Source organism: Hypanus sabinus, chromosome 12 (genome assembly GCF_030144855.1).
Source record: "Hypanus sabinus isolate sHypSab1 chromosome 12, sHypSab1.hap1, whole genome shotgun sequence".
In the NCBI taxonomy this organism is placed as follows: Eukaryota; Metazoa; Chordata; class Chondrichthyes; order Myliobatiformes; family Dasyatidae; genus Hypanus; species Hypanus sabinus.
In genome coordinates, this window is record NC_082717.1 from 98,988,009 (window position 1) to 99,004,453 (window position 16,445).

Below are 16,445 nucleotides of genomic sequence, written 5' to 3' on the forward strand. Positions count from 1 at the left end.
TATGCTACTCGTCAAGGCCTTCTCATGCCCGCTTCTTGCTCTTCTCAGCCCCTTCTTAAGCTCCTTTCTTGCTACCCTATATTCCTCAATCGACCCATCTGATCCTTGCTTCCTAAACCACATGTATGCTGCCTTCTTCCACCTGACTAGATTTTCCACTTCACTTGCTTCCTTCATGGTTCCTTCACCCTACCATTCTTTATCTTCCTCACCGGGACAAATTTATCCCTAACATCCTGCAAGAGATTGTAAAACATCGTCCACATGTCCATAATACATTTCCCTGCAAAAACATCATCCCAATTCACACCCGCAAGTTCTAGCCTTATAGCCTCATAATTTGCCCTTCCCCAATTAAAATTCTTCCTGTCCTCTCTGATTCTATCCTTTTCCATGATAATGCTAAAGGCCAGGGAGCGATGGTCACTGTCTCCCAGATGCTCACCCACTGACAGATCTGTGACCTGACCCGGTTCGTTACCTAATACTAGATCTAGTATGGCATTCCCCCTAGTTGGCCTGTCAACATACTGTGACAGGAATCCATCCTGGACACACTTAACAAACTCTGCCCCATCTAAACCCTTGGAACTAATCAAGTGCCAATCAATATAAGGGAAGATGAGGTCACCGATGATAACAACCCTGTTATTTTTGCACCTTTCCAAAATCTGCCTCCCAATTGGCTCCTCGGTAGCTCTGCTGCTACCAGGGGGCCTATAGAATACCCCCAGTAAAGTAACTGCTCCCTTCCTGTTCCTGACTTCCACCCATACCGATTCAAAAGAGGATCCTGCTACATTACCCACCCTTTCTGCAGCTATAATAGTATCCCTGACCAGTAATGCCACCCCTCCTCCCTTTTTCCCCTCTCTCTATCCCTTTTAAAGCACTGAAATCCAGGAATATTGAGAATCCATTCCTGTCCTGGTGCCAGCCAAGTCTCCGTAATGGCCACAACATCATAATTCCATGTATGTATCCAAGCTCTCAGTTCAACACCTTCGTTCCTAATGCTTCTTGCATTGAAGTACACACACTTTAGCCCTTCTACCTTACTACCTTTACACCCTTTATTTTGCTTTTCTTTCCTCAAAGCTTCTCTATATGTTAGATCTGGCTTTACTCCATGCACTTCTTTCACTGCTCATTCGCTCCGGGTCCCATCCCCCTTGCAAATTAGTTTAAATCCTCCCGAACCATGCTAGCAAACCTACCTGCAAGGATATTGCTCCCCCTCTAGTTCAGGTGCAACCCATCCAATCTGTACAGGTCCCACCTTCCCCAGAAGAGATTCCAATGATCCAATAATCTAAAACTCTGCCCCCTGCACCAACTCCTCAGCCACACATTCAACTGCCATCTCCTCCAATTCTTCCCATCACTATCACATAGTACTGGCAACAGTCCTGAGTACGCCACCCTGTTCTTCCGCCTTCTGCCTAATTCCCGAAATTCACACTTCAGGACCTCATCCTTCTTCCTGCCAATGTCGTTGGTATCAACATGTATCACGACTTCTAGTTGCTTTCCCCCTTGTACCAGGATGTCATGCACCCGGTAGGAGGCATCCCGGACCCTGGCACCCAGGAGGTAACAAACCATGTGGGTGTCCTTTTCACGTCCACAAAATCTCCGGTCTGCTCCCCTGACTATACAGTCTGCAATGACAACAGATCTCCTCTTCTCCGTCCCACCCTTCTGCACCACAGGGTCAGACTCAGTGCCAGAGGCCCTGCCACCATGGCTCACACCTGGTCGGTCGTCCTCGCCAACAGCATCCAGGACGGTAAACTTATTATTTTATTTATTATTCAGGGGAATGGCTACAGGGGTGCTCTGCACTATCTGTCTACTCACCTTCGCCTTCCCCCCTGTCACCCAACAACCTGCTTCCGGCAGCCTAGGTGTAACTACCTCCCAGTAGCTCTCATCTATTACTGCCTCATTCTCCCTTATGAGTTGAAGGTCATCCAGCTGCTGCTCCAGATTCCTTACATGGTCTTCCAGATCGCCCAGCTGCATGCATTTCTGGCAGATGTGACTCTGTGGGAGAGGGGAGTTCCCCCAAGACTGTCACATCTCACAGGAGAGGCACATCACCGTCTCAGGAGGCATTGTAAAGACTAACTGGGAACAAGTTCGTCCTCCGCCTCTTCTCATCGAAGCCTCTCGAGTCAAAGCCTCAAATCTCCACTCGTTCACTGGCCCACTCACTCACTGGCCGCTTAGGAAGTACAGAAGCATGAAGAACCAGACCACCAGGTTCAAGTACATTTACTTCCCTTCAACCATCTGGTTCTTGAACCAACCTGAACACTAGAATTTAGCAATATTATGACCACTTTGATCACTTCGCACCAAAATAGATTTTTAGCTCTAATTCCACATTCTTGTAAAAATTGTTGAGTTTATTTTTCTTGTCAACTGGTTATATCATACTATGTACCTGCTGTAAGTAAATCTTCCATTTCACTTGTGCATAAATAAATTCAACTTTGACCATTTCACATAGAATGACAGAAACTGCTTCAGATTTGTATAGCCCATCATGTTGGCACCAACAATGAGCATCTGAGTATACTAATCCCTATTTCCCTCACGCATTTCCATCAACCTTGTATCACCTGCAAATCATCTACCCGTGAGTAAATGTACAACAGCCAACTAACCCAATAACTGATTTTTAAAGCAAACCTTTGAGATGTGGAAGGAAATCAGAACATCTAGGAGAGCCAGAAGGGGCCATGAGAAGGCCTTGGTGGGCAGAATTAACGAAAACCACAAGGCATTCCACAAGTATGTGAAGAGCAAGATGATAAGACGTGAAAGAGTAGGATCTATCAACTGTGGCAGTGGAAAAGTGTGCATGGAACCACAGGAAATAGCAGAGGTACTTAATGAATACTTTACTTCAATATTCACTATGGAAAAGGATCTTAGTGATTGTAGTGATGACTTGCAGCAGACTAAAAAGCTTGAGCATGTAGATATTAAGAAAGAGGATGTGCTGGAGTTTTTGGAAAGCATCAAGTTGGTTAAGTTACCGCGACTGGACAAAATATACCCCAGGCTACTATGGGAGGTGAGAGAGGAGATTGCGGAGTCTCTGGCGATGATCTTTGCCAGGAGGCTCCAGAGGATTGGAGCATTGTGGATGTTGTTCCCTCATTCAAGAAAGGGAATAGAGATAGCCCAGGAAATTATAGACAAGCAAATCTTACCTCAGTAGTTGGTAAGTTGATGGAGAAGGTCCTGTACATTTGGAGAGGTATAATATGATTAGGAGTAGTCAGCATGGCTTTGTCAAGGGCACGTCATGCCTTACGAGCCTGTTTGAATTTTTTGAGGATGTGACTAAACACATTGATGAAGGAAGAGCAGGAGATGTAGCGTATGTGGATTTCAGCAAGGCATTTGATAAGGTACCCCATGCAAGGCATATTGAGAAAGTAAGGAGGCATGGGATCCAAGGGGACATTGCTTTGCCCACAGAAGGCAAAGAGTGGTTGTAGACGGGTCATATTCTGCATGGAGGTTGGTCACCAGTGCAGTGCCTCAGGGATCTGTTCTGGGACCTTTACTCTTTGTGATTTATATAAATGACCTGGATGACGAAGTGAAGGGATAGGTTAGTAAGTTTGCTGATGACACAAAGGTTGGAGGTGTTGTGGATAGTGTGGAGGGCTGTCAGAGGTTACAGCAGGACATTGACAGGTCGCAAAATTGGGCTGAGAAGTGGCAGATGGAGTTCAACCCAGGTAAGTGTGAAGTGGTTCATTTTGGTAGGTCAAATATGATGGCAGAATATAGTATTAATGGTAAGACTCTTGGCAGCGTGGAGAATCAGAAGGATCTTGGAGTCCGAGTCCACAGGACACTCAAAGCAGCTGTGCAGGTTGACTCTGTGGCCAAAAAGGCATATGGTGTATTGGCCTTCATCAATCGTGGAATTGGATTTAGGAGCTGAGAAGTAATGCTGCAGCTATATAGGACCCTGGTCAGACCCCATTTGGAGTACTGTGCTCAGTTCTGGTCACCTCACTACAGGAAGGATGTGGAAGCCATAGAACGGGTGCAAAGGAGATTTACAAGGATGTTGCCTGTATTGGGCAGCGTGCCTTATGAGATTAGGTTGAGTGAACTCGGCCTTTTCTCCTTAGAGCGACGGAGGATGAGAGGTGACCTGATAGAGGTGTATAAGATGATGAGAGGTATTGATTGTGTGGATAGTCAGAGGCTTTTTCCCAGGGCTGAAGTGGCTGCCCAAGAGGACACAGGTTTAAGGTGCTGGGGAGTAGGTACAGAGGAGGTATCAGGGGTAAGTTCTTTACACAGAGAGGGGTGAGTGCGTGTAATGGACTGCCAGCAACAGTGATGGAGGTGGATACAATAGGGTCTTTTAAGAGGCTTTTGGATAGGTGCGTGGAGCTTAGTAAAATAGAGGGCTATAGGTAAGCCTAATAATTCCTAAGGCAGGGACATGTTCGGCACAACTTTGTGGGCCAAAGGGCCTGCATTGTGCTGTCGGTTTTCTACGTTTCTATCTTTCTATGAAACCCATACAGATAAAAGCAGATATTAGGATTGAACCAGGATCATTGGACCCCAGGGACAGTATGCTCCTGTCTCTCTCTCTCTCTCTCTCTCTCTCTCTCTCTCTCTCTCTCTCTCTCTCCATTCTAACACCCTGTTGCTGCATTTTAGTGAAGACTTCTTTTCTTTTATTTCCAGTCCTGAAAACTCTCTTCAACCTGAAATTCTTACTGTTTCTTTCACCACAGGTGCTACCAAACCTGTTGACTACATTTTATTTTTGCCTTTTATTTACCAGCTGAACATCGACGGCTCCTCGGTAGTGATCGTAAACAGCACCAAATTTCTTGGTGTTCACCTGGCGGAGAATCTCACCTGGTTCCTCAACACCAGCTCCATAGAAAAGAAAGCCCAGCAGCATCTCTACTTTCTGCGAAGGCTGAGGGAAGTCCATCTCCCACCCCCCAACCTCATCACACTCTACAGGGGTTGTATTGAGAGCATCCTGAGCAGCAGTATCACTGCCTGGTTCAGAAATTGCACCATCTCAGATTGCAAGACCCTGCAGCAGTTAGTGAGGTCAGCTGAGATCATTGGGGTCTCTCTTCCAGACATTTACACCACACGCTGCATCCGCAAAGCTAACAGCATTATGAAGGACCCCACGCACCCTCATACAAACTCTTCTCCCTCCTGCCGTCTGGGAAAAGGCACCGAAGCATTCGGGCTCTCACGACCAGACTATGTAACAGTTTCTTCCCCCAAGCTATCAGACTCCTCAATATCCAGAGCCTGGACTGACACCTTACTGCCCTATTGTCCTGTTATTAGTTATTGTAATGCCTGCACTGTTTTGTGCACTTTACACAGTCCTGGGTAGGTCTGTAGTCTAGTGTAGTTTTTTATGTAGTTATGTAGTTTTTGTACTGTGTCATGTAACACCATGGTCCTGAGAAAACATTGCCTCGTTTTTACTATGTACTGTGCCAGCAGTTATGGTCGAAATGACAATAAAAAGTGACTTGACTTGACTTGATCTGCCATTTGTTTTATTGTTCTTCATATTAATAAAAAAATCCGGGCATTACTAGTCAAAAGCTGGTGACCGCTAGACAAAAAGTGTGAATTAATGTCAAAAGATGGGGATTATCAGTAACAATAATGGAGATTATTAGTCAAAAACTGGGGAACTGCTAGACAAATATTGAACTACCAGTTTAAAAAAAATTGGGGAAAGGCTACTAGCTAAAGACTGGTGATTACTAGTCAAAAAAACACTCAAGCACTGGAGATAACTAGCGAAAGCTAAAATTATGGATTAAGATTACAAGACGCTCCCTCCACCATGAGCATCAGTCCCCGTCCCCACTCACGCGCGTCGACCGCTCGAGCTGCCGGAGCCGTTGCTGCAGAAGCCGCTGCGCGCTCATGGATCCGCCGACTCTCGCGCCCGGGCGGCCCTCTGCGCAGGCGCAGTCCGCGCGGCTCGCACTCGCCGCTCTGGTTGAGCGTTGCCCGCAATGGCAGCGATGGAGGGAAACGCACGGGCTGGAAAATAAGACGGGTTTGCTGAACGTTTCTGATTAATAAGAACATTTATTTACTTTAGTAAGACCAGAGAATGCCGAGGACGCCCAACAGGCGAGGGCAGTGCCTGCGGGTAGAGAATGAGGTGAAGCGCAGTTGCTTGAACCGCCCGCTTACCCCAACATCCGCGATTCCCCTCTGGTATGCCCAGAATCACAGTTATAATCACTAACTTACTTGACGTGAAATGTGTTGTTTTGCACTATCAGTGCAGTGCAAGAACATAACGTTATTGAAAAATTTAAAAAATAAATAGTGCAAAAGAAGTTATAATGAGACAGTGCTCATGGACCATTCAGAAATCTGATGGTGGAGGGGGGAAGCTGCCCCTGAATCGCTGAGTGTGGGTCTTCGGGCTCTTGTACCTAGCCCCCCGGGCGGCGGTAATGAGAACAGGGCATATCCTGGATGGTGATGGTCCTCTTGTCTGTGATGGAGCTGGCCGAAGCAACAACTTTCTACAGTCCCTTGAGATCCTGTACACTGGGGCTTCCATACCAGGTGGCGAAATAACCAGTCAGAATGCTCTCCACTTTGTATAGAAATCCTTTTTCTGTAATTCTAGTGCCATCTCCTCCAAGGCCCCAGGGGTCTAGTCCCAAGGAACAACATCTGCCCATCTCCAACTGAAGTAAGTTTGTCCCTTCAAAATAAGTTACCTTGTTGTGGCTACTACATCTCTGATAATCCCCTATATGGTAAGACATTGGAACAGAATTAGCAATTCAACTCATGGAGTCTTTTCCACCATTTGAAAATGGCTGATTTATTTTCCTTCTGAACCCCATTCTCCTGCCTTTTCCTGGTAAATTTTGGGAACCTTTCAACCTCCACTTTAAATATATCCAATGACTTGTCCATCCACAGGCATCTGTAGCAACGAATATCACAGATTCACCGTCCTCTGGCAAAAGAAATTCCTCCTCATCTCTGTTCTAAAGTATGTCCTAGTATACTGAGGCTGTGCCATCTGTTCCTAGACTCTTCGACTATTTAAAGTCTCCTCTCTTAAGTTTGCTCTATCCAGGCCTTTCACAAAATTCTGGAGGAACTCAGGCAATGTCTATGGACAAAAAAATCAGTCAACATTTCTGACCAAGACCCTTCATCAGGAGTGGAAAGGGAGGGGAAAGAAGCCAGAATAAGAAGGTGGGGGGGGGGGAGGGAAGAGTACAAGCTGACAGGTGATAGATGAGATCAGGTGAAGGGGAGGTGGGTGGGCAATTGAGTGGAATGAAGTGAGAAGCTGGGAGGTGATAGGTGGAAGAGGTAAAAGATGAAGAAAGGGGAAAGGAGAGTGGACCTTGTGAAAAAGGGAAGGAGGAGGAGCACCAGTGGGAGGTGATGGACAGGTGAGAAGAGATAGGGTAAGAGTGGAGCCAGAATGAGAAATGGAAAAAGAGAGGGGAGAAATTACCAGAAGATTGGGAAATCAATCTTCATGCCATCAGGTAAGAGGTGGAATATGAAGTGTTGCTCCTCCAATCTGAGGATAGCCTCATCATGGCACTAGAAGAAGCCATGGACTGACATTTCAAAATGGGAATAGGAAGTCAGATTGAAATGGGTGGCCACCAGGAAATCCCGCCTTTTGTGGTGGATGGAGTGAAAGTGCTCAATAAAGTGGTCCTCCAATCTGCATCAGGTCTCACCAGTGTAGAGGAGGCCACACTGGGAGAACCGGTTAGAGTACATGACCCTAACAGACTCACTAGTGAAGTGTTGTCTCACCTGGAAAGACTGTTTGAGGTCCTGAATGGTGGGGAGGGAAGGAGTTTAGAAGCAGATGTAGCAGTTGTCCTACTTTCAGGGATAAATGCCAGGAGGAAGATCAATAGGGAGGATGAATGGACAAGGGAGTCATATACAGAGCGATCCAATGGAAAATGTAGAGTGGTGGGGAAGGGAAAGATGTGCTTTGTGGGAGGATCCTGATGCAGATAGCAGAAGTTATAGAGAATAATATGTTGGATATGGAGTCTTGAGGTCTGGTGGTTAAGGACAAGGGAAACCTTATCTCTTTTATGGCAGAGAAAGATGAGGTGAGGGCAGATGTGTGAGAAATGGAAAAAATGCAGGTGGGGATAACATCGATGGCACTGGAAGAGAAATTCTGTTTACAAAAGGAGGTCAGTTCAGATGTTTTGGAATGGAAAGCCTCATGAGCCTCATAGTGGAGGTAGAGGAACAAGAAAAGGAAATATTTTTACGACTGGTTGGAAAGAGGTACAGTATACTCAAGATAGCAGAGACAGTTTGTAGGTTTATCCTGACTCCAGAGATGGAGACAGAGAGATTGAGAAAGGGAAGAGAGGTGTCAAAGATAGACCAAGTAAATTTAAGGGCAGGGTAGAAGTTGGAAGCAAAGTTGATGAAATTGACAAGCTCAGTATGGGTGCAGAAGCAGCGTCAGTGTGTTCATCAAGGTAGTGGAGAAAGAGTTGGAGAGCATTTTCAGGGAAGTCATGGAACATGGAAGATTCCATGTAGTTGATGAAAAGACAAGTGTAGCTGGGCCCTTGCAGGTGCCAATGGTAATTCTTGAGTTTGGAGAAAGTTGGAGGAGAAAAAAGAGAAAGTGTTGAAGATGAGAACCAGTTCAGTCAGACAATTGTGGAAAAGTGGAGAGATTTAAGGTTTTCCTGATGGTGATAGGAGTGTATGGGGACTGGATGTTCATAGTGAAAATCAGGTGATCAGATCCAGAGAACAATGCTGAGGCCTCTGCTGAGGACAGAACGTTCTGCACAAGGAGGGGAAGGTTAGAGGGGTAGAGAGGAACTGAAGGTGGGAGAAGAGCAGTGACAAACACTCTTTGGCGTTCCACTCCATAATGTACTGGTTAGGCACGGGAGTAGGTTCAGCCAGAGACTCATTCCACCGAGATGCATCACTGAACATTATAGGAAGTCATTCCTGCCTGTGGCCATCAAACTTTACAACTCCTCCCTCGGAGTGTCAGACACCCTGAGCCAATAGGCTGGTCCTGGACATATTTCCACTTGGAATAATTTACCTATTATTATTTAATTATTTTGATTTTTATAGTGCTATATTTCTACACCATTCTTGGTTGGAGCGACTGTAACGAAACCCAATTTCCCTCGGGATCAATAAAGTATGTCTGTCTGTCTGTCTTGGCCTGGAGGTGGAGGTGGCCAAGGTCAAACAGGAGCCTGAGCTTCAGGCAATGGGATTAATGGTTTGGAGAATGAGACAGCAGGGTCTACCGCCTGCCAGAAGTCCATGCCTGAGGGGGCAGGGGCCACGGCTGGTTGAGTGCTGAGTAATAGCCAAGGTCTGAGTTGAGGCAACAGGGGCCATAATCTGCTGGAGGCTGAGGTCCGAGCTCGAGCCAGTAGGGCTACTGTCTGGATATTGGCAATCTTCTGATCCTGCAAATAAGGAAGGAGGAAAACCAGGCAGTTGAAGTCATTGATCTGGTGGATGGTGAAGTCTCAGAGAGATCCATGGCAGAAGGTGGAATGTGTGGCTCAGAGCAGTGACAGAGAAAGAGACAGGGCTCACAGATATCTCTGGATGGCAGTGAGAGTGGCATAAAGAATGCAGAGGGAGAAGCTGTGTGAGAAGCAGTCAATTAAATTCAGTTACTTGAGATTCTTAACACAAGAGATCCTGTAGGTGCTGTAAATCCAGAAAATATGCACAAAATGCTGGAGGAACTCCATAGGTCAGGCAACTTCTATGGAAAGGAATAAACAGTCAATGTTTCAGGCTGAGACCCTTCATCAGGACTGGAAAGGTAGGGGGAAGAAGCCAGAGTAAGAAGGTGGGAAGAGAGGGAAGGAATACAAGCTAGAAGGTGATAATTAATGCCAGGTGGGTGGGCGAGGGGGGATGAAGTAAGAAGTTAAAAAGCAATAAGTGGAAAAGGAAAAGGCTGGAGAAGAAGGGGAATCTGATAGAAGAGAAAAGTGGACCATGGAAGAAAGGGAAGGAGGAGGGACACCAGGGGAGTTGATAGGCAGACGAGGAGAAGAGAAGTGGGAGGGCTAGAGTGGGGAATTGAAGAAGAGGTATCGAAAGTTGACAGAATTGATGTTCACGCCATCAGGTTGGAGGCTACCTCATTGTGGTAGTAGAGGAGGCCATGCACCAACATGTCATAATGGGAATGGAGATTGGAATTAAAATGGTTGGCCACCAGGAAATCCTGCTCTTTGTACACGGAGCAAAGGTGCTTGACAAAGCGATCCCCCAATCTTCGTCGGTTCTCACCAATGTAGAGGAGGCCATACCAGGAGCACTGGATACAGTGGATGACCCCAACAGATTGGCAGGTGAAGTATTGTCTCACCTGGAAGGACTTTTGGGGCCCTGAAAGAAGGTGTATGGCAAGGTGTAGCATTTAGGCTACTTGCAGTGATAAGTGCCAAGCGGTAGATTAGTGGGGAGGGATAAGTGAACAAGGGAATTACGGAGGGAGCAATCCCTGCAGAAAATGGAAAGTTGAGGGGTGTAAAGGTGTGTTTGGTAGAAGTTGTAGAGAGTGATGTACCGGATGTGGAGTCTCTGGGGGGGGGGGGGTTGGGTACGTAGGTGAGGATAAGAGAAGCTCTATCCCTGTTAAGATGGCAGAAAGATGGGATGAGGTTGCATGTCTGGGAAATGGAGAAGATGCGAGTGAGGGCAGCGTCAATGGTGGATGAAGGGAAACCCCATTATTTGAAGAAGGAGGACATCTTTGATATCATGAAAAGCAAAGGCTGATCCTGGGAACAGATGTGTTTGGATACGAAGGAACTGGGAAAAGGGAATGGCATTTTTACAGTGTGGGAAGAAGTATCATCAAAGTAGGTGTGACAGTTGGTAAATTTATAAAATATATCAGTAGACAGTTTCTCTCCAGGCATGGATACAGTTTGAGAAAAGGAAGAGAGATATCAGAAATGGAACAAGTGAATTTAAGAGCAAAGTGGAAGCTGACGACAAAGTTGATTAAATTGATTAGGTCAACATGGGTGCAGGAAGCAACCCCAATTCAGTCGTCAATGTACACAGAAAGCGTTGGGGAGCATTAATAGGGAAGGTTTGGAACATGGACTGTTCAATGTAGCCAACAAAAGGGCAGGCATAGTTTGGGTCCATGCAGATGCCTGTGGGTACACCTAGAGTTTGAAGAAAGTGGGGGTGCCAAAAAAAAATTGTTGAGTTTGAGGATCAGTTCTGCCAGAAGGATGAGGCTGGTGGAGAAAGCTGGACAGCTCTGTTGTCCAAAAAGAAGCAGAGAGCTTTACGACTTTTCTGGTGGGAGAACAGAAGTGTATAGGGACTGGATATCCATGGTGAAAATGAGGCGGTCAGGACCAGGGAATTAAAAATCGTTGAGGAACTTGAGGCATGTAAAGTGTATCCCCCTTGGTTCAATCCTTTCCCACTATATCCATGCACTTCACATGCTCTCAACTGCAGGGTTTTAACCTGATTCCTCTTTCCCAGAGATGCTACTCAACCCACTGAATTCCTCCAGCAGATTTTTGTTGCTTCACAATCTCCTTTTAAATTCACTTGGTTCACTTAAAAAAATGTTATACTAATTAGTAATATTTGTAAAAAAGAATAAACTGATTTAGTGCCTAGCTAGTGTAGTGAGAATGAGTGCAAGGTCAGTCATGTTTTCTTTATGTCAGATGTAGGAGTTCAGAGAGACCTCCAGTTTTTTTGATAAGTACATCTGCACTAGGTGCTTCCAGCTGTATTAGGGAACTGGAGCTGCAGCTCGATGACCTTCAGCTCATATAGGAGAATGAGGAGGTGATAGAGAAGAGCTTCAGGGAGGTAGTCATCCCTAGGTTGCAGAAGGCGGTAACTGGGTGACTGTCAGGAGAAGAAAGGGAAATAGGCAGACAGTGCAGAGTGCCCCTATGGCCGATCCCCTCAATAAAAAGTATACTGCTTTGGAAACCGTTGGGGGCGGCAGGATGGAGGGTGACCAACCTGCTGGGGGAAAGCCACAGCGACCAGGTCTCTGGCACTGATTCTGGTTCTGTGGCTCAGAAGGGAAGAAGGAAAAAAAGGAGTGTGTGGTGATAGGGCATTCAACAGTTAGGAGAGCAGACAGCAGATTCTGTGGATGGGAAAGAGACTCCCAGATGGTATGTTGCCTCCCAGTGCCAGAGTCAGGAATATTTCAGATCATGTCCATGGCATTCTAGAGGATGAGGGTGATCAGTCAGAAATTATGGCACATAATGGTACCGAAGATATGGGCAGAGAAAGGGATGAGGTCCTGAAGAAAGAATACAGGGTGCTAAGTAGGAAGCTGAAAAACAGGACCTCAAGGGTAGTAATCTCTGGATTACTGCCTGTGCCATGCACTAGTGAGGATAAGAACAGGATGATTTGGTAGATGAATGTGTGGCTGAGGATTTGGTGCATGGGCAGGGTTTCAAATTTATGGATCATTGGGATCTCTTCTGGGGTAAGTATGACTTGTACAAAAAGAATGGGTTACATCTGAACTTGAGGAGGACCAATATCATTGCAAGCAGATTTGCTAGAGCTGCTGTGGAAAGTTTAAACTAGTTTGACAGGGGTAGGAAACAGAGTGATAAATCAGAGGATGAGGCAGTTGGTATACAGGTAGATGTGGTGTGTAGGGAAGCTGTGAGGAAGGATAGCCAGTTGAAAGAACAAAATTGCAGTCAGTGCGATGGGTGGAAGTGTGTCTATTTCAATGCAAGATGTATCAGGAATAAGGGTCAGTACACAGAACTACAACGTTGTGGCCATTACAGAGACTTCACTGACAGAAGGGCAGGAATGGCTGCAAATAGTTTAGATGGGTCAAAATTTGTTAGATAGATCCAGGAAGGACCTCATGGACTGTTACCTTGTCGTGGTGAGGGGGCTTGTGTATCTCAGTGACGCTATGAACTATACCATGTAGAACTACTCCAGATGGACAGGTCATGACAGAGAGGTCAGACTAAATACTGTCCACTGGAGAAGGAAATGGCAACCTACTTCAGTAATTTGCCAAGGAAACCTTATGGATAAAAGTAACTAGATATATGAGATTGACACTGGAAGATGAGCCCCACAGGTCTGAATGTGCACAACATGCTAATGCAGAAGAACAGAGGAGACAAGTATGAGTAGTACCAGAGCTAATGACGTGTTGGATTAAAGCCAAAATGGACATCCAATTGCTGAGGTGCCTGGAAATGAAAAGGTCTGATGTTGTAAAAGAACCATTGGAACCTGAAATGTAATATCCATGTATCAAGGTAAACTAGATATGGTCAAAAACAAGATGGTGAGACGGAACATTGTCATATTGGGAATTAGTGAACTAAAGTGGACATTTTACATCATACCAGATCATCTGTGGGCAGGAAGCCTGCAGAAAGAATTGAGTGGCTTTAATTGTCAAAAAAAGAGTATCAAAATCAGTGCAACACACACAAAATGCTGGTGGAATGCAGCAGGCCGGGCAGCATTTATAGGAAGAAGCACTATTGACGTTTCGGGCCGAGACCCTTCATCAGGACTAACTGAAATAAAACATAGTAAGATATTTGGCAGTAGGAGGGGGAGGGGGAAATCTGAAATGATAGGAGAAGACAGGAGGGAGTAGGGTGAAGCCAAGAGCTGGAAAGGTGATAGGCAAAAGGGATGCAGAGCTGGAGAAGGGAAAGGATCATGGGATGGGAGGCCTAGGGAGAAAGAACAGGGGAGGGGAGCACCAGAGAGAGATGGAGAACAGGCAAAAAGTGATGGGCAGAGAGAGAAAAAAAGGGGGGAAATAAATAAATCAGAGATGGGGTAAGAAGGGGAGGAGGGGCAATTCCTCTCTACCACCAATCTCCTCTGTCTAGCGGAATTAGTTCTTACTCTCAATAATTTGTCCTTTGGCTCCTCCCACTTCCTCCAAACCAAAGGTGTAGCCATGGGCACCCGCATGGGTCCCAGTTACGCCTGCCTTTTTGTTGGCTTTGTGGAACAGTCCATGTTCCAAGCCTATACAGGTATCCATCCCCCTCTTTTCCTTCGCTACACGCTACATCAACGACTGCAATGGCGCTGCCTCCTGCACACATGCTGAGCTCATTGACTTCATTAACTTTGCCTCCAACTTTCACCCTGCCTTCAAATTTACCTGGTCCATTTCTGACACCTCCCTCCCCTTTCTTGATCTTTCCGTCTCCATCTCTGGAGACGGCTTATCTACTGATATCTACTACAAGCCTACTGACTCTCACAGTTACCTGGACTATTCCTCTTCCCACCCTGTCTCTTGCAAAAATGCCATCCCCTTCTCGCAATTCCTTCGTCTCTGCCACATCTGCTCTCAGAATGAGGCTTTTCATTCCAGGATGAAAGAGATATCTTCCTTTTTTGAACAAAGGGGCTTCCCTTCCTCCACTATCAACTCTGCTCTCAAATGCATCTCTCCCATTTCCTGCACATCTGCCCTCACCCCATCCGCCCACCACCCCACTCGGGATAGGGTTCCCCTTCTCCTCACCTACCACCCCACCAGCCTCCCGGTCCAGCGTATAATTCTCCATAACTTCCGCCACCTCCAGTGGGTTCCCACTACCAAGCACATCTTTCCCTCCCCCCTCTTTCTGCTTTCCACAGGGATTGCTCCCTAACCGACTCCCTTGTCCATTCATCCCCCCCATCCCTTCCCATTGATCTCCCTCCTGGCACTTATCCTTGTAAGCAGAACAAATGCTACACCTGCCCTTACACTTCCTCCCTCACCACCATTCAGGGCCCCAGACAGTCCTTCCAGGTGAGGGGACACTTCACCTGTGAGTTGGCTGGTGTGGTATACTGCGTCCGGTGCTCCCGTTGCAGCCTTTTATATATTGGTGAGACCCGCCGCAGACTAGGAGACCTTTTCGCAGAACACCTGAGGTCTGTCTGCCAGAGAAAGCAGGACCTCCCAGTGGCCACACATTTTAATTCCACATCCCATTCCTCTTCTGATATTGTCTATTCATGGCCTCCTCTACTGTCAAGATGAAGCCACACTCAGGTTGGAGGAACAACACCTGTTTGGGTAGCCTCCAACCCAATGGCATGAACATTGACTTCTCTAACTTCCGTTAATGCCCCTCCTCCCCTTCTTACCCCATCCCTGATTTATTTATTCCCCCTTTTTTGTCCCTCTCTGCCCATCACTCTTTGCCTGTTTTCCATCTTCCTCTGGTGCTCCCCTTCCTCTTTCTTTCTCCCTAGTCCTCCCGTCCCATGATCCTTTCCCTTCTCCAGCTCTGCATCCCTTTTGCCAATCACCTTTCCAGCTCTTGGCTTCACCCCACCCCCTCCAATCTTCTCCTATCATTTTGGATTTCCCCCTCCCCCTCCTACTTTCAAATCTCTTACTATGTTTTATTTCAGTTAGTCCTGACGAAGGGTCTCAGCCTGAAATGGCAATAGTGCTTCTCCCTATAGATGCTGCCTGGCCTGCTGTGTTCCACCAGCATTTTGTGTGTGTTGCTCGAATTTCCAGCATCTGCAGATTTCCTCGTGTTTGCTTATCAAAATCAGTGATTGGATACAACCCCAAAAATGACCAAATGATTGCAATACGACTTCAAGGCAACCTTTCAACATCACAGTGATCCAAGTTTATGCTCCAACCTCTGATGCCAAAAGATGAAATTATCCAGTTGTATGAAGAACAGCTGCACCTCCTGGTTATGACACCAAAAATGTATGTTACATTTATCATTGGAGACTAGAATGCCAAAGTTGGACATCACAGAAGACTTGGAGTAACAGGCAACATTGGCCTTGGGGTATGGAATGAAGCAGGACATCAATTGGTAGAATTTTGCCAAATTAACTTTCTGGTTATAGCAAATACCCTCTTCCAACAGCCTAAGGGGCAGCTCTGTATTTGGACTTCACCAGATGGTGAACACCAAAGATTGATTCTATACTTTGCGATCAGAGATGGAAGAGCTCTATGCTGTCAGCTAAAACGTGACCTGGAGCAGATTGTGGCTCAGATGATGAGCAGCTTGTTGTAATATTCAGAAGGAAACTGAAAAGCATCAGAAAAACCAATGTACCAGCAAAGTTTAATGTTGATAACATCTCTCAAGAATATGCCATGGAGGTGAAGAACTGATTCAATGGATTAAATCTATAGAACATAAAACAGTTCAGGCCTTTCGGCCCACAATGTTGTGCCAACTCTCATATAACCTCCCACCATAAATTCCTCCATATACCTGTATAGTAGTCTCTTAAATTTCACGTGTATCTGCCTCCACCACTGACTCAGGCAGTGCATTCCATGCACCAACCACTCTGAGTGAAAAACCTTCCTCTAATATCCC

General features: G+C 46.2%; 1 protein-coding gene across 1 annotated transcript in view; it reads right to left on the bottom strand.

The window, feature by feature from the left end:
• LOC132402411 (kinesin-like protein KIF25) overlaps positions 1-5,966 on the bottom strand; it is a 44,921-nt gene extending 38,955 nt beyond the window's left edge. The window contains exon 1 of the mRNA XM_059985269.1: positions 5,910-5,966. Coding sequence (XP_059841252.1) covers positions 5,910-5,966 — 57 coding nt within the window. The remainder of the gene's footprint in view (positions 1-5,909) is intronic.
• Between the last annotated feature and the right edge of the window lie 10,479 nt (positions 5,967-16,445).